At 37.1% G+C, this 24,122-nt stretch overlaps 1 protein-coding gene across 1 annotated transcript in view; it reads left to right on the forward strand.

Annotated features, from left to right (window-relative positions):
• Window positions 1-22,379, forward strand: part of LOC129223933 (organic cation transporter protein-like) — a 115,363-nt gene extending 92,984 nt beyond the window's left edge. Inside the window, exons 8-10 of the mRNA XM_054858313.1 lie at window positions 4,728-4,909; window positions 12,252-12,415; window positions 20,283-22,379. Coding sequence (XP_054714288.1) covers window positions 4,728-4,909; window positions 12,252-12,415; window positions 20,283-20,817 — 881 coding nt within the window. The 3' untranslated portion in view covers window positions 20,818-22,379. The remainder of the gene's footprint in view (window positions 1-4,727; window positions 4,910-12,251; window positions 12,416-20,282) is intronic.
• Window positions 22,380-24,122: the final 1,743 nt, after the last annotated feature.

Genomic DNA, 24,122 nt, shown 5'->3' on the forward strand with positions numbered 1-24,122 from the left:
GATTGCTGAATTAATCCACCTTTTTGGATATTATCAAGTATCAATGTACGTATAATGGAATTATGCCGTTTTTATTTTTTATTTTTTAGGAAAATTAAGTATTTACAAAAATTTAATGCTTAGTCAGCAAATATAAACACCAAGATGGTAAAATGTATGGAAGTAGATAATAACATGTTTTGCTTAATCTTATGTGTTCCTAAAAATGCGGAAACAACAAGAGCTTCAATAACGAATATATGCTTGAAAATTAAATGAATGAATTGCCAACGTTTCAATGCGCAAAAATGGTAAATTACTGCAGGCGTGTTTTGGGGTTACAACCAGGGTTGTCAGATTTAAGAACAGTAAATACGGGGCAGGCTTCTAAGGGTGTAAGGGAGGGGGGACATTTTTGTGGTGAGGGCAATTACTGGTTACGGTGTATTTTTAAGGGGTGATAAACAATCATGTTTCAGTAGCTTTTGAACGGTTCCTCTCAATATGTTTATGGGTGAGGACATTTTTGAAGCAGGGGCATAGCTAAGGGGGGGGGTTTTGGGGACAAAACCTCCCCCCCGAAAAGTTAGTCTCAAAAAAAAAAGAGAAAAAGAAGAGAGAAGAGAAAGAAAAAAAAGAAGAAAAGGAAAAAAATTCCAAGCGATTATACATATATATATATATATATATATATATATATATATATATATATATATATATATATATATATATATATATATATATATATAAGAAGTAACCCCCCCCGAAAGTCGGGTCTAGCTACGCCACTGTTTTGAAGGAACTCTAACTCAAAGAATAAAGCAAGCAATAGAACGAAGTTCAGTTTTCAGATCGACGTTGATAGGAACAGGTGCTAATTAGTGTAGTCACATTTTTCGTTTTACTTTTTTTTTTTTACCATAAAATAATGTCTCGTATTGTAAAATTATTATTATTGTGAAGTTATTATATCGTTATTAGTTAGATAGTTAGAATACGGGACCCAAGCCGTTCCGTATGGAAGTTCCTCCGGGACGCGGGACAATTTTTCAAAATACGGGACGTCTGGCAACCCTGGTTACAAGGAACCACATTTTCAATGCGAAGAAGTGTGAGCTTTCGGATGACTGGCTTTTCTCGGATGACTTTTCGTCTAAAAGCTCACACTTCTTTGCATTGAAAAAGGAGTTCCTTGTAACCCCGAAACACGTGTCTGCAGTAATTTGCAATTTTTTTACATTGAAGCATTGGTAATTCATTCATTTAGCAAGAGCTTTTCCTTTTTTATGAAGAAACGGTAGTTTACTCGCATGTTACAAGTTAGTGTTTCTCCCTAGAGTGCGATAAAAGTACTTGTTATCACTAATGAACAGATGAATTCTGAAACAGTCTGGTCTTTTCAGCATCAAATTTATGAAGGTTATTAAAATTGTATGAATTTGTAAGTTATTCTTTCGTATGTAGGGGAAACTATCGATGTTTGTCCCTCCCACTTTTTTTTTTTTTTTTTAAACATTTATTTAACTGACGAGAAAATCGCCCGTCAAGAAATGACGGGTGAAAATTGCTTCTACATTTGAACGAAGCAATTGCCTGTTTGGTGATAGTTTGATAGTTGGAATTGTAACCTTCACTCCAGTGGATTTTAACCCTAAACTAAAATGGATAGTGTAATTTTCAACCACTTGTTCGTTTCTTCATTCCCCTGAAATGACACAGTCTTACCAGTAAGTGACCGGATCCAGTTCAGCCTTGACACAATAAAGCCTTTCCCTACATGTTAAGGATTACCAAAACACATTAATCAAATCGCCATCCAGTGGCGCGAGCTTCATTGTTGATGACGTCAGGAGAGTTACTCGATCATTGGCTATTATTTATATGAGGAAAAGCCCAATGTGACAGCATGGTATCAAGTAAAATAAAAAATTACTCCTATTAGTTGGCCATTTTGCCGTAGAATCGAGGAGCAATCACATTTTTTGTCTTTTACAGAGAATAAAGTAATTTTGTTAATGGAAAGCTCTTCTCTCCTGTGCTGTTTGCCATAAACGTACCCAAAATTAAATTGAATAGTTTTCAGGCTTATATTAATATGCTAAAAGATTGTAGTTGTATTTTGCTTTCACTTTTTATTTTTATTTATTTTTTTATTTTATTTATTTATTTATTTTTTTTAATTTTATTTTTTTATTTATTTATTTTATTCATTTATTTATTTATTTTTTTGATAAAATGACTTTTTAGGGAGGTTTGGCCCTCCCCATTCATTTTCATTCGATGGTATAACAATTTTAAACTGTAGTTTTAAAAAGATACGTTTTTGCTCTAAATGAAAGGCATTTTTTGTTCTTAACCTGCAATCGAAATCACTTGATACAATATGGATTAATTTAAAGCACTTCCTGTTTATGGAATTCACGTCTCAAGTGATGTAGGTCAGGGGTGCCCATCTGGGGGGGGGGGTCATAGCGCAGACTGCGTCATTGAAATTTTTACGGGGGGTGTCTTGAGGGGTATTTTTTCATTTTTGGGGGGGGGGGGACTCTTGTGTTTGGGGGGTTTTCGCGATATTTAGGAAGGTGCGCCTTGCTTTTAAGGGGGAGGGCACCGCTGTGTGAGTAAGTAATAATTTCGAAGACTTCCAAGCAACTTTTGTATCATTGAAATTAGAGATAAAGAAAATTTCAACCAAATATTTTTTTTTTACATTATATTGGTTCCTCCATGAAAGTGGACATGAATTTTCTATAAATTTTCTCAGAATATCTGATACATGTAGCTTTAGCTTTAATTGTTCTGAAAAACAGGTTGTAGTAACAGAGTCCAAATTAGATATCTTTAAGCTCCCTCATCCAAAGGTTAGTTGAGGTACACAAAGGGATGCTTCGAAAATAAAATTTGACTGTCACATTTCTAACAATCATAATCTCTACTGATTCAAGTTGAATTCATGTAAAAACTTTAGTTGACAATTTTGGCACTTGGCACCAGGGCTGCGGAGTCGGTAGGAAAATGACCTACGCGGCTCTGACTCTGACTCCGGGAATTTTAGAGCCTCCAACCTCGACTCCTTTATCCCAAAACCAATCCGACTCTGACTCAGGGCCAAAGAGAGCCAAAGCGGGTCCTTTGTCAGTTATGTCGTCCAACCCCCTCCCCCCCCCCCCTCCCACTAAAAAAAAAAGAAAAGGAAAGGAAATGAGGAAAAGAAGAAAAAGGAGGGGAAGAAAAAGGGGGGGAGAGAAAGAAACAAAACTGCTTACTAGAAAACAATCAACTCTATTTTAAGTGCCTCAATTGTAAATACCAAAAGAGTAAATTTTACTAAATCTTTAAGTTCTTTTTCTATCTTCCTTCCTTTTTCTTTCTTTATTTTTTTCTCTCCTTCTTTCCTTTCTTTCTTTTTTTTACGTCAGTATACCCCCCCCTCCCCCACCAAGGCCCGTGCCGCCCCTAGTTTCCGATTAGGCTGACATGGCCTCTCGTCCGGCCTGTTCTAACTCTGACTCCCCAAGTACTGGCAGACAAAGGCGCCCATATGGGGGTCATGAGGAGGCTCTAGCCCCCCCCCCCTTTGAAATTAGAACTTCGTTACTTTTAGTTCTTTTTTCTTAGCAAAAATGTAAAAACATTTTTTTCCCAGCAACTAATCAATAAGTTATTAAAAATGTCAAATTTTAACAACTCTAATCTGTACTGAACTCGGTTTCTATGGGGAAAATATCTGAGCCCCCCTTTAAAATTTTGCATGTGGGCGCTTTTGCTGTCAGAGTTGCGGACTCTGAGGGAAAGTGATCGACTCCGACTCTTAGAATATTAAACCTTCGACTCCCGACTACTTTATCCCCAAAATCTCTTCAGCTCCGCAGTCTACCTTGCACGCCAGCGACTATCGCACTAACCAATTTCAATTGCTTTTAACGGATTTAAAGCATTGGTTTCCTAGGAGCGAATCGCCGATCTTCGACGTCGCTCATCGCCGTAACGCTGGAATCAAAGTCAAGTTGATTCCGACGTGGCCACTCACGACGTCGAATTATCTCGGGCGCGCATGTGCAGAAGAATCAAGTTTTCGCCTCGGCGGGGAGCGACGCCGACGCTAAGCGTGTTCGCTCCTAGGAAACCAATACTTAAGTGCCACGGCAGGCCGTGGTAAAGTGAGTCACTGGGACCGCTTTCAATTTTGGCGCACGGTACTGAAAACGAGGGAAGGTTTCCTGAACCCAGCAACAAGATAACAGCTTGCAACCGACGCCAATACTTTCAAATCCACGAGTTTAATGCGCACGTACTAAATATGGTACCCCCCCCCCCAAAAAAAAAAAAAAAAAAAAAAAATCAGTGGTGCAGACTAGACCAGTTTTTTTTCGAGGGGAGGAAGAGTTCAGTCAGAGAGTGTCAGCCTTTTTTTTTTTTTTTTTTGAGGGTATGCCACTGCTTTTGGGGTATGGAAACCTCTGCAATGACGAAAAGATGTGCGATTGAGTACGTTGTTCGATTGTGCAATTTAAGGGGGCTCCACAGGATTGTTGTGCTTGCAGTCCCAAAATTTCTAAATCGGGCCCTGCCCATCCCCCCTTGGAATATCTTCCCGAAATATTATTTGAAATCGGGTAAATCTTTTAATCATTTGATGTTCATTGGGGACTGATGAATTGATTAGTACAAGCCTAGTGGAGTCTACAGCCGTCTACTGGATTCTGCATTGGTATTAATTTAGTGACCCGTTCTTCTTCTCTTTATAGAGTTCCAATATGGCGATGTGATTTGCTCCCTGATTGGCAAGTTCTTCGCGGCTGGCACTTTCATGGCCACCTACCAACAGAGTTCGGAGCTATATCCGACAGTCGTGAGGTCCCTCGGTATGGGCATGAGCAGCACCGTGGCGTTCGTGGCCACCCTCATCGTACCCTATCTGGTGTGGCTGGTAAGTATTCTTCATTAAACTTTCTGAAGGTCTGAACATGGCCCCACTAGGTGGCACTGACGCTTGACAGGCCTTGACAATTTCTGATTTTTCTGTGTTAAACCGATGTAACGACAATGATCCGCTCATGCATCCACCAATCAATGTCAACTTTTCAAAGTTTGTTTAGTTTTGATTGGGCGTCGCCCATTTTGACCGCAAGAGGCATTGATAGGAAACCCTGCATCCACCACTCAATGGCAACGAAATGGAAACAGGGGTTCCCTGCAGCCCTCCCTTTGTTGCCATTAGTTTCAGCGATTGTCATAACCTATAAGAAATAAGTGGGGCTATGGTCTGAAACAGGGTTTCCCAAAGTGGTCGGTACCAATGCCCTTGGGGTCAATAAAGGCTTTTAAAAAAATCGATAGGGGATCGGTGGTTCTTCAGGGGTCAGTAGGGGTCATTGAAGGGGCATCAGTCAAAATAAAAAAAAAATATTTTTATTAAAATGAACTTTGCATGTGACAGATGACAGATTAATAAAAACTTTTGTCCAAATACTGCAATTGCAGAAATGAAAAATAAATTATAAAAAAATTACTTCCAAGTCTCTGTCGAACAGTTTTTGAAATGTCCCCCTTTAATGTGTTGTCGTCTAAAATTTTTCGGAATTAAAGAACGTTTTTGAGACTTATTCTTTTGCATTCCCAGGCTCATTTTTAGTTAAGTCTATTTGTTCATATGAATAATTACTTATGCAAATCTAGAAATATGTATATTGAATGCTTCAGAGCGAGATAATTTAGTTTTGAGCAACGTCAAATAAAATTTTTGTCGACGGCTCAACATCAAGCTTACCTATATCTCATTAAGTTTCTTTTTTATTTTTATAATCATCATTCCTTTTAGAATCATCATCATGGTTGGCTCGACAGCCCGTTGTGGGCCTTGCCATTCTGTAAAAGATTCAACCAGGCTGTTCTCCTTCTCTTTGCCGTGGACGATCTTAATAGCACTAAAATCGGTCTTCAGACAGTGGATCCATCTCTTGTTCCGTCTACCACTTGGTCGTTCTCCAAAAAGGACTGCATTCAAAGCTTTCAAAGCCGCTCTATCACGTTCCGTTCTCACGAGATGGCCGACCCAGCTCATTCTGTTCAGTTCAATAAATTTTAAAATGTCAATATTCCGAGTTTAAACAGGCCCGGATCTGCGTACCCGCACACCCCGCAGTGCGCGGGGCCCACGTCCTTGAGGGCCCCAACGGCTCAAGTAGTTGAAAAAAACTAACACTAAGACTTATTGACGCTGCAAATATACACTGCTGGCCATTGGGGAGGTGCCCTACAAATTTTGTTGCAGGGGGGCCCAAAATTTATAGATCCGGGCCTGCTTGCAAAGTTCAACTGTATCTTTTTCGACTGTTTTTACTTTCATTAATCCCACCAAAAATAGTTCGTAGCACCTTTCCTTCAAAAATTGCCAAAATTTTCACTTCTCTTGCTGTTAGTTTATTTTTTTGTGCCTTAAATTTTTAGTTCTTTTAATCAGATGGAATTTTAAGCATGGTGCTTTTTTGCAGTTGTTGAATTTTCATGAATTTATTTCTTCCCCTGTGGCGAAAAAAATCGTCTGGTTTTTGAAAAAGGGGTGGAACGCCTCTCGTTGCGCAAACAAAACAATGAGTCATTTCTGATAGCTCGAGAAAATGGAATAAAGAACAATGACTTCGACCATTATTATGTAGATTTAAAAGCAATTCAATAGATGGCAGCACCAGTTATTTATTCTCCGCTAAAAGAGTGCTTTAGCTGCTTCTTTTCTATTTACTCATAGAATAAAAAATAGAAATAATATAATTGCTCTAGATCAGTTTTTATCTCCGAGAAGTCGACGAAAAATTCATGTATTAATTTTGTACTGAGCAGGGCCGTCGCTAGGTCAAAAATCTGAGGGGGTGTACGCATTTGGCGGCCCCTTAATTGTTTCAAACGCATGTTTCAATATGCAGAGAGAGAGAAAGATTCCGCTTCTGGTTTAGCTGGGATAGTCATAGTAAAGGATAATATTCAATCAGAAATAGTGGGTGCCTTAGGGCTACCTCCTGGAATTTTTTCAAAATTGAAGATATAAAACACAGTTTTAGACTATATTTTAAGTTGGGGAGGAAGGAGAGAGGAGGTCCAGGAAAGCCTCTCCCGATAATTTTTCCAAATTTAAGTTCCCAAAACAGAACTGTACGTAATGATTGATTATGTTTAGGAGAAAGAGGGGGTCCAGGGTTTCTCCCCCAAGAATTTTTCAAGATTGTTATTTGAAAAACGCAGTTATAGAAATAGACAATATATGGTGATGTTAAGGGAGGAAGACGCTCGGGGTTATCCCCCGATATATTTTCCAAAATTTCAAACTCCAAACACGCAAATGTGAGTTACTTCTGATTGTGACAGGTAAAGGGGGGGGGGGGGTCCGGGGGCTCTCTCCTGGGAAAATTTTGAAAATTATAGTTCGAAAAATGCAGTTTTAGACGAACTATGGTAATATTAAGAGAAAGAGATGCGGGGGCCATCCCCTCGAAATTTTTTGAAATTGAAGCCATAAAAACACGGCTGTAGGCTTTTTTTGTTAAAATGTGCACCGCCAGGTTCTTGAAATTAAAGCTCCGAAAACGTAATTTAAGCCAACCTTTGTTGAAAAGGGGGGGGGGGGTAGGGTCGAAGGGGCTCGCGCACAGAAATGTTTCGTAATTGAAGCACTAAAAGCTTGATTTGAGACGTTTATCGATGTTGTTGGCTAGAGAGAGAGAGAGAGGAGAATTCTCTCGAAATATTTTCGATCTATAGAAAACGCAGTTTTGGAAGGTTTTTGGTAATATTAATGGGTGGAGAGATTCGGAGTCCTCCCCTGGCAATTTTTCAAAATTTCAATTCAGTTAACACAATCGTGGGCAATTTTCAATACTGTTAGAGGAGTAAGGGGTTTAAGAGATCTCCCCCGAAAAAATTTCTGAATAAAAGCCTTTACAATGAAATTTTTTAGGAATTTCGGTTATATTAATAGGAGGACAGGTTCGGGAGACCTCAGGAAGTTTTTTAAAATTAAAGTCCAAAAGACGAAATTTATTCCATCTTGAATAATGATGAATAAGTAATTGAGAAGGCTTTTATCGGGGATTACGTTGGGAGCACTCTCAAGGTTTTCCGATATTGCAGTCCTAAATACTCACATGTGTAGTAGGCCATCTTTAATGACGTTAGGCCGGGATGGTGTTTGAGAACGCTTTCCTGGAATTTTTTAAAAACCTAAATTTTGAAAACTCACATCCTTTGGGGGGTTTTTTTTTGGGGGGGGGGGGCTTTTGGGACGTAAAAAGAAATGTTTGGAGTTCATCGCTCTTCCCTCAGTTTGGCTATATCCTATCTTCCTTTTAAATTTTAATTATTGATAAAAATATTGTATCAAGACTTTCTTTCAATTTTCCTTCGCCGAAAACGATTTTTTCCTTGAATTTTCTATAGTAAAATTTTCAACTTCCAGCCTAATATTTTTGTTTCCTTGAAATACATGAGTCTGCGGCCCCAGAAAAAGGACTTTTAACATTTTGAACGGATGTGGTAATTTTCTGCGATACCTTAGGTCTTGATTCCCCTTCATTTTATTTTAAATATGCCTCCTGCATCTCTTTATCAAGCTTTAATTTGCTTACGATTTTTACATTCAAGCATTTAGAACTTCTAGTGTAAGTATTCATTGCAATACTTTTATTCTCTCTCTGCATTAACTGTTTTTCTTTTTTTTTTTCTATTTGAAATATATTTCGGCGACCCATGCATTTTTCTCCACTTAACAACGATTTGCAGGACATATTTTTCATCAAAAAAATTACATATGGGAATGTTTCGGCGGCCCCAATGAAGCTACCCTATTTATTTATCTTTTTTTCAAAGAAAATTGATAACCTTTGTTTTGTATAGCCAGGGACGCTGAGAGACAAAGTGTGAATTACGTTAGTTTTGTCGCCGGTTCTCCCTCTCATTATGCTAATTTTACTCTATGCACTATACATTAATTTGAGCCAGGCCCATCGTTTCCGACTAGCCAGACATACCCACTCTGCGGCCGCGGCCTAGTAAATAGTGCATTGAATACTTTTTTTTTTGCGTTAAAAAATGTTCGAAGCGTACATTTTCGAAGCCCTTACTTAGATAATCTTAATAAAACAGTTTCATGGATGTTCCTAAATTGTATTTTAAGATGACAGTTTCTATTCAAATTTTCAGAAAAAATGCTTTTTGTCACTATTATTTTAATTGTTCGGTTATAATTAATATTATATTTTTTTAAACAACGAAAAGTTTCCCTTTTTCTTTGTTTTTTTCATCGCTAAAATTAAATTGGCGGCCCCACTTCTGAAAAACTGGGAGGGTGTAGCACCCCCACCCCCCCCCCCTCCTGTTACTGAGCTCACCGTAAAATCATTCAAAAATAAGTATAAATGCAAAAATGCGATAAGACAATTTGCAATTAGTTAGCAGCACAAGAATCTTACTAAACGAAAATTTTAGCTATGAAAAATTAAATTATGATCAATTATAAATGAACTTTGAAAGGCTGCTTACTTTTCAGGGCTTTGATAGGCTAATTTTTGTAAATATGATTGAAATCGAAACTGAGCTTCATCGTATTTATAAACATCACCACGAAATTTAAGAAAAAAGTTCATTTTAAGGTCTAATTGCAACGAAATCCAGTGCATATTATTGCTTAAAAGAGAATTTTCTTATAATTAATATCATAAATTCAAAAAAAAAGGTTTTAAAAGGAAAAAGTTCATGAATCAACATGATCTAAAAACTAGAAATCTTACTATATGTAACGAAGTAATTGAATGAATTTAAAATTATAGCCCAAAAAAAAAAAACTAATTTTAACGCTAAAAAGAGCATGTGAGCTCTCAATTTACATTTTCTTAGGCTTCTACACTAGCGAATGGTAAAGCAATAGGAAATGCAAGATCATTAATACAAAGCACCATATAGGCGTTTTTTTTTTCTTTCACATTACAGTTGAATCGTTCGATCGTTGGTAAATGATTTTAGTCTTAACTCAAATATTCAAGCCGAAAAAAAAAAAAAAATGTTGTATTTCTACATAGGGAGATATTTTACTGTTTTGCTGCAGCTAAAAGCAAAAAGAAAAATATTAATTCCCGCTTGTGCAAAACTTTTTCGACTCGAAATTTTCCCTTAATTCACTCCTCGAAACAAGGGCGCCCATATGGGGGGAGAGGGGGACTCAAGTCCCCCCCCCCCTCCTTTGAATTGAGAATTTCCTTGCTTTTAGTACTTTGTTTCTTTGCAAAAATGTAAAAATATTTCTTTTCCAGCTAATAATGAATAAGTTATTAAAATGTGAAATTTTAATAGCCCTAATCTATACAGAAATCGTTTTCCATGCGGAAAATATCCTGCTAAACCATGGGGAAAATATCTGACCCTCCCCCCCCCCCTTAAAATTTTGCATATGGACGCCCATGCTCGAAAACATTGGAAGTATTTTAGAACCCTCTGTAATCTATAATTTACATGAATAACATAAATAATGGTTTAATAGTTTATCGCACTGAAAGCATTTTTCCTAACATCAGTTATTTAACTTGTTTCATTCACGCTAGATGTCGACAGCAAAACAATAGCGACAGCTTTTACGATGATACGCAATCGGGTGAATCGAAAAAATTTGGAGTGACAGATGGTGTCAATCCTATTCCGAAAACTTGAACTTGTTGTTAGAAACGATTTCAAATTATTTTTTGAGCAATTAAATTGCTTGTTATCCTCACTTGACCAAAGTTGTTGTTGCTGTGATTTTTTAGACTACCATGGCGACGGTTGTTTTTAATATTCATTTAGAGAGCGAAATTTTGTCACCATTTGCAAATTGTTTGCTGTGTTTTTTTTTTTTTTTTTTAATTCATATTTTTTCAGGGCTTAACTCAAACAAACTTTATTTTTTAAAAATGTGTTTTGTGTACAGTTACGTTTTTTTTTCAAGAAAAAACACCTATATAGATGAACTTAAACAGCAAAACTTCATCTAAAAACAAAATTTCCATATTACTAATTTCTGTCATATAAGATTGATAAGAAATGTAAATACATAACGTAATACGCTGTAAATAATCTTTATCGTAAGTATAATGGTAGATATCGCTCGTAAAATCTTCATATTTGACCACACATCCTAATCACCCATTTCTTTTTTTAATACATGCCTCGATAACCTTTTCTTGATAATCGTCAGTCAAATTATGATGGGTGCAAATTTCTTGGTCATTTCCATTCCATTCCATTTGTAGAAACACGAAACCCAAAGAGTAGGGTCCTATCGCAATTCGTGATTGCGAAAAACATAATTTGAGTTTAAGACGTTAAAATTCAAATAAATGCTGGAATCTGGATGTATGGTTTTAAATTTTTTGAGCAATCACGATTGCTTATTGTTCTCACTTGACTGTTTTGATGTCCTATCATTTTATTTTCCCATCGCCACCCTCCGCACCATCACCGTCGACCGGCTCCTCACGATGCTGCTCCTATAGCGAAAGCCGTCTCCAGGTTGCATCCATGTCCTACACACACGCTCATACATACCACAACTACACACGCACGCACGCACACACACACACATACACCTACACACATACACACAACTACCCACACATTCATGCCTGCACACAGACACAAACACATATGCCTACACACATACACATACCAAACCACAAACCCAGCCGTAGGTGGGGTTTGGTCTTTGGGGGACCACGCCCGTCCCTATGCCGGTCCCAAGCCCGGGTAAATGGGGAAGGTTTTGCGATGGTGTAGCATCCACGCATGTAAAAGTACCACTCTTTACTTACGCTTGAGCAGATCTGTATCTGCCCAGTGGCTATCGAGTGGAACAGTGAGTAGGCAATGGGCGCCACCGGAGTCAGGTCTGTACCTGGGTCCACGGTGTCTAGAGTCGTAAGTGGTTGGATTTCGTTCCCGTAAGGGTTTAGGGGGCCCCGGCCGAAAGGTCAGTACTGTGGAAGCCCACGATGGCATAGCAGAGCGGGGTTCCTTTTTATGTACCCCCCTCCCCCCCACACACAAACATTTACTACCCACACACTTATGCCAGCACACAGACACAAACACACATGCCTACACACACATACACATACCCCCTACATACACACAAACACACATACCCCCACACACAAACACACACGCCTACATACGCACACTCGTGATTGCGAAAAACATAATTTGAATTGAAGATGTCAAAATTCAAATTTTTCTTTTCTTTTTTATTTTTCCAGAGTGTTTATGGCAAGGCCATTCCATTCATCATCATCGGATCGTCTTGTCTGATGGCTGGTTTGTTAGCGTCATTCCTTCCAGAGACTTTGAACGAAAATCTGCCGCAAACCATATTCGACGCTGAAGAATTTGGCCGACATCAGAAATTCTTCTCTTGCAACAGGTAACATTTTCCTTTTCATTATATGTAGATGATTCTTCTTGTGGACATCTCTACAGGATTCTTCTTGGTATAAACAGGGGTGCCCCGGACTGAAATTTTTGGGAGAGGTAACAAAGGTAACATTTTCCCTTTAGTTTAGGGATTTTAGGTTTGGGAGAGGAAAAAAAAGGTAGCATTTTCCCTTTTTTTAACCCACCCCCTTCTGCATGAATTGCTTGGACATCTCTACAGGATTCTTCTTGGTATAAGCAGGGGCGCCCCGGAATGAAATTTTTGGGAGAGGTAACAAAGGTAACATTTTCCCTTTAGTTTAGTGGTTTTAGGTTTGGGAGAGAAAAAAAAAGTTAATATTTTCCCTTTTTTTAACTTACCCTCCTCTGGATGAATTGCTTGGACATCTCTAGGGCTCGACCGATGGCATTTTTTGGCCGATGGGCGATGCCGATTGTTGGCCGATTGTTCAAAGATGGCCGATGGCCGATTGTTTTTCTCAAAATGGCCGATTGCCGATGGCCGATGGCAAAAAAAAAAAAAAAAATCTGACGGAAATAAATTGATAAGATTGTCAGGGAGTTAAAGGATCATTTATTCATTTCACTTTACTTCCTTTCTTTGAATAAACAATTGTAATCACAAAAAAAAATATATCAGATTTCTACCTAAATTTCTATTTTACGATCACCCAATTTAAACTTCACAAGTTTTTTCGGCACATCTGTACATGCATATGTACATAAGAACATGACCGAAAGATCCATTTTGAACACCTCCTCAGTTAATTATCGCAAGGTCTCTTGTGATGTCTTCATGCGCGTAAACTTGCGTCACTCGAAAATGTTATAAAATAGTAAGTTGAAAACTCATACATACGTAGTATGATCTAAAACTTCGAGGACAAGCTGTATAAAACCTTACCCCGAATAGTTCACATAACCGAAGCACATCTATCTACTTAAATAGTCACCTTGAACGACTATGCACTTCTGCCAACGTTCGTATAGATTTTAGAAGCGCTCCTGGCAGCCATTTTCACAACCTCCTGTAACGCCTCTTGCGCTGCTTCTTTAACTTCATCGAGAGGAAGAAGGCGACTTTCATGTTGAGGATGCACGGTTCGATTGGTCAATACTCGGATATGACAAACAAATAACATAACGTTTCGTCGGACTTAGTTCCGTGTGACTTTTACCTGTTCCCAACAAAAAAACATTCGTTTTCTTCCGTAAGGAGAAGATAAAGTTGCATCGTTGAAGGTTGCGAAAAATGGTTCCAGGAGTGTTTCCAACAGTTATATGAACACTGGCAGAAGTACATAGTCCCTCAAGGTGACCTTTTGAAGGTGGATGTGCATCGGTAATGTGAACTAATCTGAGTAACGTTTTATACAACTTGTCCAAGAATTTTTGGATCGTACTACATACAATCTGTATAGGTGTAGTTATGCTTCTCCCTTTTTGACTGCTGTATGATGAAAGAGAAAGAACAACAGCCAAAAAAAAAAGAAAAGAAAGAAAGAAGGAAAAAAGGGAAGTAAAAAAAAGACACTGTTTAATAACAAATTGTTTTTTTTAATTGAACATATAACTAAGATTTCAGTAATATTGTAATAATGTATGGATTTAGGTACAATATACATAATTAAAAAACATGAAATTATGTTGTTTAATCATTAAAAAAAATTAAGAATAAAAATATGAAACCGTCAACAAATTACGCAATTAAAACGGAAAGATTGCAAGTAGACATTTTTTAATCATCAAATTAAACAAAAAAGGTAACAGATAAATTACAATATTAAATCAAAATAGGAATATTTTTATTTTTTTTAAATTCATGAATAGAAAAGTTTGCATTTTTCATAAAAGCAATAACAGTGACATAAATTTTGCTGAAAAAAGAAATAGCCATGAAAAGAGCGAGGTTCTTAAAACGCAGCTACAATAAACAAACTCGATATTTATACCAAGTTAATAATAACTTATTACATATACTACTTGATCTGATGTTTGTACCCATAATATTGAACAATTTGATTGTTAAATCTTTTATGAAGCACTGCAAACAAGTTCAAATTAAATTTTTCAATTTAACAATAATTTTCTGAAATTTTAAAAAATTGCCTAATAGAAAATCCTAGAAACTTTTCTATAACATATTATTAAAAATATGATGAAAACGAAAATAACTTATTCATTGATTCTATAAAAATACATAAAAATAGTTACAATGGAAAAAAATTGATTGCTGTAAATGATGCAAAAAAAAGATGACGCATTACGAAATATATAGGTGAAGCAAGTATGAGGAATACGCAAAATTACCTTTCGTAGTCGCTAAATATTTAAGAAATGCTTGAAACAACGAGGGAGGTGTGTGGGGGAGGGGGAGGTTACCCTCTGATTTTGGAGAAACTCACAACATTAAACTTCGGTCCCCTACACACACAACTTAGGCCTCATTTTTTTAGTACAGTACCGCTACCACCAACTCTTCGGAAGAGTTTCTAAATCTACTTCAGCACTTCAGAGGAAAAAATTCCAAAGTCCCTTTGATTTCCGAATTATGTCACCATTCAAAATGTCTTTAATCAATTTCTTATATAAATGCTCGTAATTATTCCTAAACAGCAGATAAAGTTTGGAAAAAAAATCTATAATTTTATGAATGGTGTTAGTTTTAAACAACTCGGAAGTACAATTAGAGTTTAATATCAGAAATAGAGGGAGGGCGAGGAGGCACGCAAGTGTTCTCGGAAATGCAAAAAAATAGTCGTAAAAAATTTGAGTTCAAAATAATCATTAACATTGATTAGAAAAACCCTTTTAAAACTTGCGCCAGAGTTTGATATGCAGTGGCGGATTTAAAATATAGTAGACCCTCGTTTTACGCGAGTTTATTTTACGCGGTTTCGATTATACACGGTTTAAGATTTGACACATTTATTTTATTTTACGCGGATGAGTTTTGGCTTTACGCAGATGCGACAATGCAGACAGATACAAATTTCCCCTCTTTCAAAATCCAAACTCCTAAAGATTGCAGATTACGCGTAATCAACTGCATTTTGGCGTGCTAATCATCGAGCTTGGGCCACTAGAGACATTTTATGCGATTGGTTCCACAGTTCTTTCCCCAGAAGTAAAGTTATAAAACTCACATAGTTCAGAACTCACTGGAAGAAGAGCTTTAAGGAGTGACAAAGGAGGTCAAAACAAACGAGGATATCGACGTCGGTGACGCACAACTAAAAAAGTTCACATTGAAAATTTTGAGCCATTCCTAGACAATAGAAATGACCTTTCTGATTTTTGTTTGTGGAGGAAGATTCTGTCATGGAAATGCCGGAAGTGATCATGGATGCGTTCATGCTCTGCAAAGAATTGCAGAGAAGAATTCTTAATGACTGCCAAAAGACTATCATAGCCAGCTCCTCTTTATAAACAGACGACGGAATCAATTTATGTTTTCTTTACGCATGTTGTGCATAAAAGTCGATGTAACTACACATTAAACTTATTATACAATTAGTCATCGCTAGAATGAAGTGTTTTGTTATCTGCGGAACCATAACCCCATTTTAACACTAGTATTAGGTCTCAATTTACGCGGCATTTCCGTGGAACGTAACCCCCGCGTAAAACGAGGGTCTACTGTATAGCAAATGTTGCAATAGCGCGAGAGGCCCCATAGTCATAGGGACCCCGTAGGAGTTACAAAAATGCTTATGATAAATGTTTTACAACTTCCGTGATAGAGAAATGGACCCAAAATATATTTCGACGGGCCCCAAACTTGTAACTCCGCTGAAGCGATACAGAAAAGACTGCATTACTGTGATTCATATTAAGAAAATCGTAAAATTTAAAATCACCTTCGGTTCAACGGGAATCTAACAAAATGACACAAAAACCGGTTTCGCTAGCTCATATTTGTTTCCATGGTCTCCAATTCGGCAATATATCACCAAATGATCGCCAGTCTGAGATGCTATATTAGTTTCCATTGAAATAAGTAATTAATAGCCACAAAAAAGTGAGTAAATAGGTTGTTTAGAACACCCGATCAAAAAAGGAAGTGCACAACTGGAAAGTACGCACACCCCACATGCAAAAATTTAACCTTCTACAGCCCTTCTGCAGCTTACCATTTTTGAGTTATGACTTATGAGAGATACATACGCACATCCAGTCGCAAGAAACAACGCAATAATTAACTTGTTTGGTATCTGAATGCAGTATTAAAAACCAGTGTTGTTCCCATAAATTTTTTCTGGGGGTATACTCCGAGTAACCAGCTATGCACAATATGTGTATGCAATCATATACATAATATGTCATAATATGAAAAATTTTGAAGCTTGAGGGTATACGCTATATGCCAAAAAAAAAAAAAAATGTTTGAGAGTATACGGCGTATATGGAGTATACCCTGTGAGAACACCACTGTTCAAAACTATTTCAGGGGTGACTAAAATAGAAATTCATACTGAAATTTAAGTAAACAATTTTATATGAAAACAATAACCCCCTTTACTTTGTATTAAAAATTAATACAGCAAAGGTCCTTTTTTTCGAAAACATCGGCCAATTCCATCGGCTGTTCCATGTGTTTTAAGGCCGATGGGCCGATGTTTCCAGCAAGTTAGCATCGGCCGCCGATGCCGATGCCGATGGCTAAATTGTTGAACCATCGGCGCCGATGCATCGGTCGAGTCCTAGACATCTCTACAGGATTCTTCTTGGTATAAGCAGGGGCGCCCGAACTGAAATTTTTGGGAGGGTGAAAAATCTCAAAGTGCCGAAGGAACTCCAAATCTTGCCAAATTATGATAATTTTGCTGAATAAAACTTTTTTTTTTGCCAACGTCAGAAAAAAATTTGCCGAATTAGGAAATTTTTGGGAGGTCACAGTGACCTCCCTTGGTATATATAGTGGGCTCCTTGGTATAAGTGAAATTTGGTTCGCCAAACGTACTGTAAGGAGTCGAAGCAAAATTTGCAGAAACCGAAAGTGATTTTAAACATCGTGTTGCAAAAACAAGTTGTGGGAAATTTTTTAGAATAAAACTTGGGATTTTAAGGGAAAAAAATGTTGGACTAAATTAAAATTTTGAGAAAAATATAGCTAAAAAATATTTATAATTTTGACAAACGAGTTAAGAATCGACATCGACAACTTGAAAAACATTTTGCTGAAGTGGGAGTAGACTGAAACATAATTTTGTAGCTAAAAATAAACACACGCAAAGTTATTTTGAACACTCTATGCATGAGCACATATGAGCTAAACTAAAGCACAAAAAGTGCAAGCAATAATTGAAAATAGAAAGTAAAAGATTTACGTAGGAGATGTAGTAGTATTTGCGGATTAGAAAGTTGAAATTAAATCATTTTTGAGTGTTCCAAGTAAATAAAAAAAGCTATATGATTTTCTTTCTTTCTTTCTTTCTTTTTCTTTTTTTTTTTTTCAAAGGAATTTCCTAATTGAGTTTCCAGATATTGCTGAAAGTTAGAGTAGTGGTAAAATCAGTTTTGCATATTTTTTATTGTTCCTGTATTTTTTTCCCTTGAAAGATTTCTATTTCAGTCTTGATATTGAAAAATTATAATTGAATTTGTCATTGACGAATTCAATGGGTTTTTTTCACTTATTTATTGAACGTACTGTTTTGTGTATCATTATTATTATTATATATATCATTCTTTTTATTTTTTTTGAAAAAAAAAACGTAACCACACTAAAACTATGTAACCAGAATTCGATTTTTCTTTTCTTTTCTTTTTTAACCCCCGACACACAAAGGAAGAGGGTTAGAAGTTTGACGTGTCTGTGGCACTCTCTAGCCCCTAAACGGATGAATTAATTTTGAAAAAAAAAAAAAATGTTCGAAAGAAGACTGAAGACTTGATCGAGAGTGTTCTTAGCTAGGTTGCGCTTTCGGATGACATTAATTAACGAAGATATTAATTAAAAACTTCAGAAAGGTTTTTCGCAGTTTTTGCAGTGAAAATACATTTTAAAAATTTAGTGCCAAAATAAAGAGTAATTTTTTCTACGTCTGATAGGATGTGTTTGGAACTTCCATGTTATATAGAATTCGAATCATAACGCTTTTTTAAAGCAGATTTTAAATACGGCTAAGCGTTTATTCACGCGATTGGTAACCGATTTCATTGTTGGCCAACAAGGAAAGAAAAAGCAATGATTTGAAATTTTTATTTGTTGCCAGTTTCTATTTGTTAACAAATAAATTTCTTGTAACTGATTTTTAATAGTACAAGGTTTTTAAAAGAATTTTCAATTTTCCCTCTTGATTCTACATTTGCCACTCAGTCGGGTTTTTTTTTTTAAATTTTTAATTTTAGATACTTATTATTTTTCTTTTTCCACACTGCTTGCTTTTGCACGTTTTTTGGAGAGTGTGAAGACTACATACTATTTTTTTAACAACAATTTCTATATTTTATTTAATTAGATGAATTTATGTATTCTTTCGAGCAAAAATTTTCTGTGAAAGTGAAACCTTCTGCGTTGATAAAATTGCAATTAGCTATTAGTACTCAGTGCACGAAATTCACTCACTGGCCAATGAATTAGAAACCTTTGAGAGAAACTTCTTGCCTTACTCGCACTGTGAAAGGATCTGGAGGGAGTATCATGATATGGAGCATGTTCTGCTGGCACGGAAGTGGTGCCCTGGTGTTTCTTGAGGGTAAACAAACAGTCATGCAATACTTAGATGTACTGACAGATCAAGTGCATCCGGTTATTGATGTGGGTATCTTAATAAATCAGGACAGTTTTGTCAACAGTGCAGCATTGCTAGTAACAAATCCAACAGAATGCTTGAATTTATCAATAGATCTATTTCAAATAAATCTAAGAAGGTTAAGAAGTGTTGTTCTGCCTTTATATAGGAGTATAGTGAGACCCCATTTAGAGTATTCTGTGCAGTTTTGTTTGCCTTATCTGAGGAAAGATATTTGTGTATTGGAAAGGGTTCAAAGAAAGGTAACTGGACTAGTAAGGCGACTTTCAGATTTAGATTATGATACTAGACTTAATAGGCTTAATATGTATAGCTTGGAGCAAAGGAGGGTCAGAGGGGACATGATTCAGTTGTTTAAATTTATCAAAATGAATGATGTTAATGGATTAAATTTTTGCACCAAAAGCAGGACGAGGGGGCATTGTTTTAAGCTATTCAAATCTCAGGCTAACCTGGAAATAAGGAAAAACGACTACTTTAGTAGGGTTGTGGGCACTTGGAACAGCTTACCGGAAGAGGTAGAAATGAGCAAGGAGTTGGATAGCTTTAAGAGGGTAATTGATCCTCATTGAGGACTAATAAATTGACTAGGACCAGTCTAGCTGGGCCAAGAGCCTGTTGCTGGTCATCACATTTGTTTTTGTAATGTATTTTTATCCTGGTGGCGACGGATACTTCATGGACGATAATGCAACCATACATCGTACCAGAAGTGCTGAAAATTGGTTCGCTAAGCATCAATCTGACTTCCAGTAAATTCCCTGGCCACCGCATAGCCCGGATCTTAACCCCATAGAAAATATGTGGGATATGGTGGAAAGACGCATCCGACAGCACTCTCCTCTTCCATCTCATTTACAAGATCTAACAAGCTGCATAGCCAATGCACGGTATTCTCCGAATGTAAATGCACTCCAGAAGCTTGTAGACTCGATGCCGAACAGAATCAGAGTAGTTATCCGTGCAAAAGGTGGTCCAATATAATGTTGATATTGGGTTTCTAATTCATTGGCCAGTGAGTGTATCTGTGTAGTTGAACTATAGAATATATTTTCCTCTCATTTCGATGCCTCTAATTCTATCTTGGATTTTCCTCAGACGCAGACGCTCCCTTAGCCGAGACCGTGCTTCGTCTTTCGGCTTGAAAGCCAAAGCGATGGAGATATTCGCAACCAACGAGTCCAGCGAAGTCAACGCGAGAAGAGCTTCGCAGATCCTCCGAAACAGAGACTTCATCCCTGAGCGAAAACCATCGGCAGACCAGGAGAAAATAGTCAACGGCGAACTCAGGAAAAGAAACGCCACAGATCCAGAAGTCGAAAGATCCAGATCCACGGATCCAGAAGTCCCCGAAGCGCCGGCAGCAGAGTCACCGGGAGTTGGGGAGCAATCTGGGCAAAACGAAAGTGAAGTTTCCGAAGGTCGGGAACCAGAGGTTAAATCTGCAAATTTGAATGAACCTCGGGTTTCCGCAGAGCTTGGAAATGACAGACTTCCCAGTGTCGAAGATGTATCAGTTCCGAATGAGATTACGGAAAAAGAATTCGCGTATGTGAATCTCGTTTTTGAAAATATTGACAAAAACGAGGCTCATAAAATCGCAAATGGTATTGAAAATAAAAATTGCTCGTAGTAAAAATTAAAAGAACTATTAATTAATTTTTAGTTATCGTGCTTTGAAATATATGCTCATGAGGAACTTGGTAGTATAATCTCACTTTTAATTTGAGCTTAAGCATTTCCACATGCTTCACTATGAGGCGTATGACTAAGCATGGCGCCACTGAATACTGACGGACCATGGCAATCGCTGAAACCCATGGCAACAAAGAGGGCGCTACAGGGCACCCCTGTTTTCGTTACTTTGCCATTGATTGGAGGATACAGGGGTTCCCAGTGGCCCCTCTTCCGGTAAAAATGGATGACGTCCAATCAAAAATATAAACTAACTTTGAAACATTGATTATGATTGGTGGATATATGAGCTGCATTTAAACGTTAAGATTGATTGGTGGATGATCGGTTTAACACAGATGAGCTGCATCGGTTTAACACAGAAAAGTCAAAAGTTGTCAAGGCCCGTAAGCGTATTTAGTGGGGCCATGGACTAAGGTAGCTTAAGTAGCGCCACGTCCGCCATCTTGGGGCTAAATGCCGCTTCCTTCCTATACCTGCTATAATGAAGTAGCGTGTTTTGCTTCTTGATTGCGGATAAAGCTAATAAGAAACCACAATCAAGAAGTAAAACACGTTACCTACCCATAGCAGACATAGGAAGAAATCATCGTTTAGCTCCACGATGGCTGACGTGTCGCTACTTTATTCTACGATTCAGAGCTCAGACTAAGAACGGCGTGACCACAAAGTTCTTTCCTCACCAAGTCATATTTATTTTTTTGATTTGAAAAAAAAAAGCTAACATTTCTGTGTAGTTTTAAATTATAATAATAAAAGTGCAAAATAAGCAGGTAAAATCACACATTTTAAATTAAAATGAAATTTTCTGCAACATTTCTTACAACTATACTTTGATAGTTAACACAAGAAGAAAACCCTTCCTATAAATAAATGCATTGGTACCTGACAGATGTAAAATGCATGCATTCAATAATAATGGTGGGAACGTTAGCTTTATCGGGGGGGGGGGGGGCATATGGTCGCTTTACGGATAGCATTTAATCTGTTTTTTGATGTAGGAAAATATTTAGTATTTTATTTGTGAGATTTTGTACAAAGAGAAGTATGATGCATTTTTAAGATAAAAATATTTTTACAAATCCCTAATTGTTATTAAACGGTGTTCATTTATCATATACTATTTTATCGTTCATTGTTTAAAACGAATCTGTTTTCCCATATGAAAACTAAACAATTCGTTTTGAAACGGTTCATTTTGCATTCATGTACAACATTTCATAAAAGTGCACTGTATCTTGAAGTATAAAACTAAAGGTTAAAATCATGTTCAGCACTAATTAGTTAAAACTTCATTCTCCCCACTTTTTCTTATAGTCATAAAAACTAGTTTTTATCTAAAACTATTTTCGTTTGAAATGATGAAATATGAATAAAAAGTTGCTATAGTTTTTAAAGTTTTTTACGACGATCCATTTTTATATTAAATATACCTAGCTGATGTAACTTTTTTAACGAAAATGTTACATCAGCACAATGTTTTTATTAAGTGAAATAAATATGTACTGTTTTCAATTTGTGTGTAATTTGTTACCATTTCGCACATACCTCATACAAAAAAAAAAGTTTTTTTTTAACGGCATGAAGGATAATTGTTTTTATTGAAAAATACCCAACAAAACGATTGAGGGTTTTGGTGGGTAGAGCTGGTGTCATTGGCGCTCCAGCGACCCCTGTACTTGCCAATTTAATTGACTCCTCGGGTTTAAATGCCACTAAAAGTCCTGTCAAGTCGATCACTGAGACCTCCACAATTTCGTCATGGTACTGAAGGGAGCGAAGGCTCTGTAGTACCAAGCACTCATAGTAACTGCTAGCTACCGGCCGCAGGACTTTCAAACCCACGGATTATATTCGCTCGTACTCCGTATGTCCGCGATGGGTATTGGCGTCTTCTGGTTTCCAAGCCGAATTCTTTCCCTTCCGAGCATAGTGCCCTATCCTCTAGGATCCCCTCTTCACAGCCCTGAGAAAATGTTCTGGATTCTACTTGAAGGGAGCGACAAAAATATGCTTATTAGTACATGCCAGTGATACACCCTGGAAACTCAATGGAACATATGCGGCCTACCAGCTTTTTTGCTCCATGCCAGTACTTAAGCTTTTGAATTAATTGCAAACTGGGATGATAAGGACGGGTTTTATAGGAACGACATTCCTTTAAGGGGGGAAACCAGTTTAGGAGGGCGAAATTTTTGTGTTTTTCGGGATTTTTTTTTAACAGGAAAGAAATAATCAAAATTTCTTTGATCTTGGAGGATACAGTGAAACCTCCGAATAGCGGACAGTCAAGGGACTAGAAGTTTTGTCCGTTATTGGGAGGTGTCTGCTATTAGGAGGAACTACTTAATTTACCTTTTTCAAAATGGGCTGTTGTTTCCTTTGTAGAACACAATCGAAACAATTGCGAAAGGTTTACTACATTTTACGTCAAGAGTAATTAATCTGTTTTTTCTTAATAAAGGTTTACTGACAGCCCACACTTGTCTTAAAAAGCATTTAATCAATTAAAGTAATCAGTTAAAACAGTTTGAAATCTCTTTTTTGCATTACAAGCCTGTTTCTCATTATAAATATTTAAATCATTTACCTTAGCAAGTCCTTCGGTGTCCCCTTTGCTCAAGAAAACGTTTTTCAGTTCTTTACTGTATTTCAGTGCTTCCGAAAATTCTCTACTTTTTATGGTTAATTTATTTTATCTCGAGTATCACTATTGCATGATTGACAGTTGGCAATATGACCTTGAATATGGGCAAATCTTTTTCATGTCTAAAAATTAAACAACCCAACGAAACCACGGCGCTATAAAGCCGACTACTACCGGCGCCGATCTGCTCAATTGCATCTCTCGAGAGCCCCAGTTAGAAAAAACGCCCAGTTTCCTCTTTTTTACCTTAACTTTTGAATAGTTATTGTGTACAAAATTCATTAAAATCTTAAGAAAAACGTACGTTAATTGTTAGACTGACATCAGTTTTCACTTATCTGCTTCAATACTCTCAAAACTAGCCGTAACAAAATAATGACTTTTTTTTTCTGTTTCATTTTTTGCTGCTCGCAAAAAGTACCATGTCTTATAGTTTTTTTTTTTTTCTGCCCCCAACTTTTAAGCCACAATCGCTGCCTCTGCCCATTACCACCCTTTTAATTAAAAGAAACAGTGATAAGGAAATGACGGAGGGGGGGGGGGAGGATTCAGTTGTGGAGGATGAAAAGCTTTGTAAGGCAAGCAGTTGCTAAGAT

This window comes from Uloborus diversus, chromosome 6, assembly GCF_026930045.1.
Source record: "Uloborus diversus isolate 005 chromosome 6, Udiv.v.3.1, whole genome shotgun sequence".
NCBI lineage: Eukaryota > Metazoa > Arthropoda > Arachnida > Araneae > Uloboridae > Uloborus > Uloborus diversus.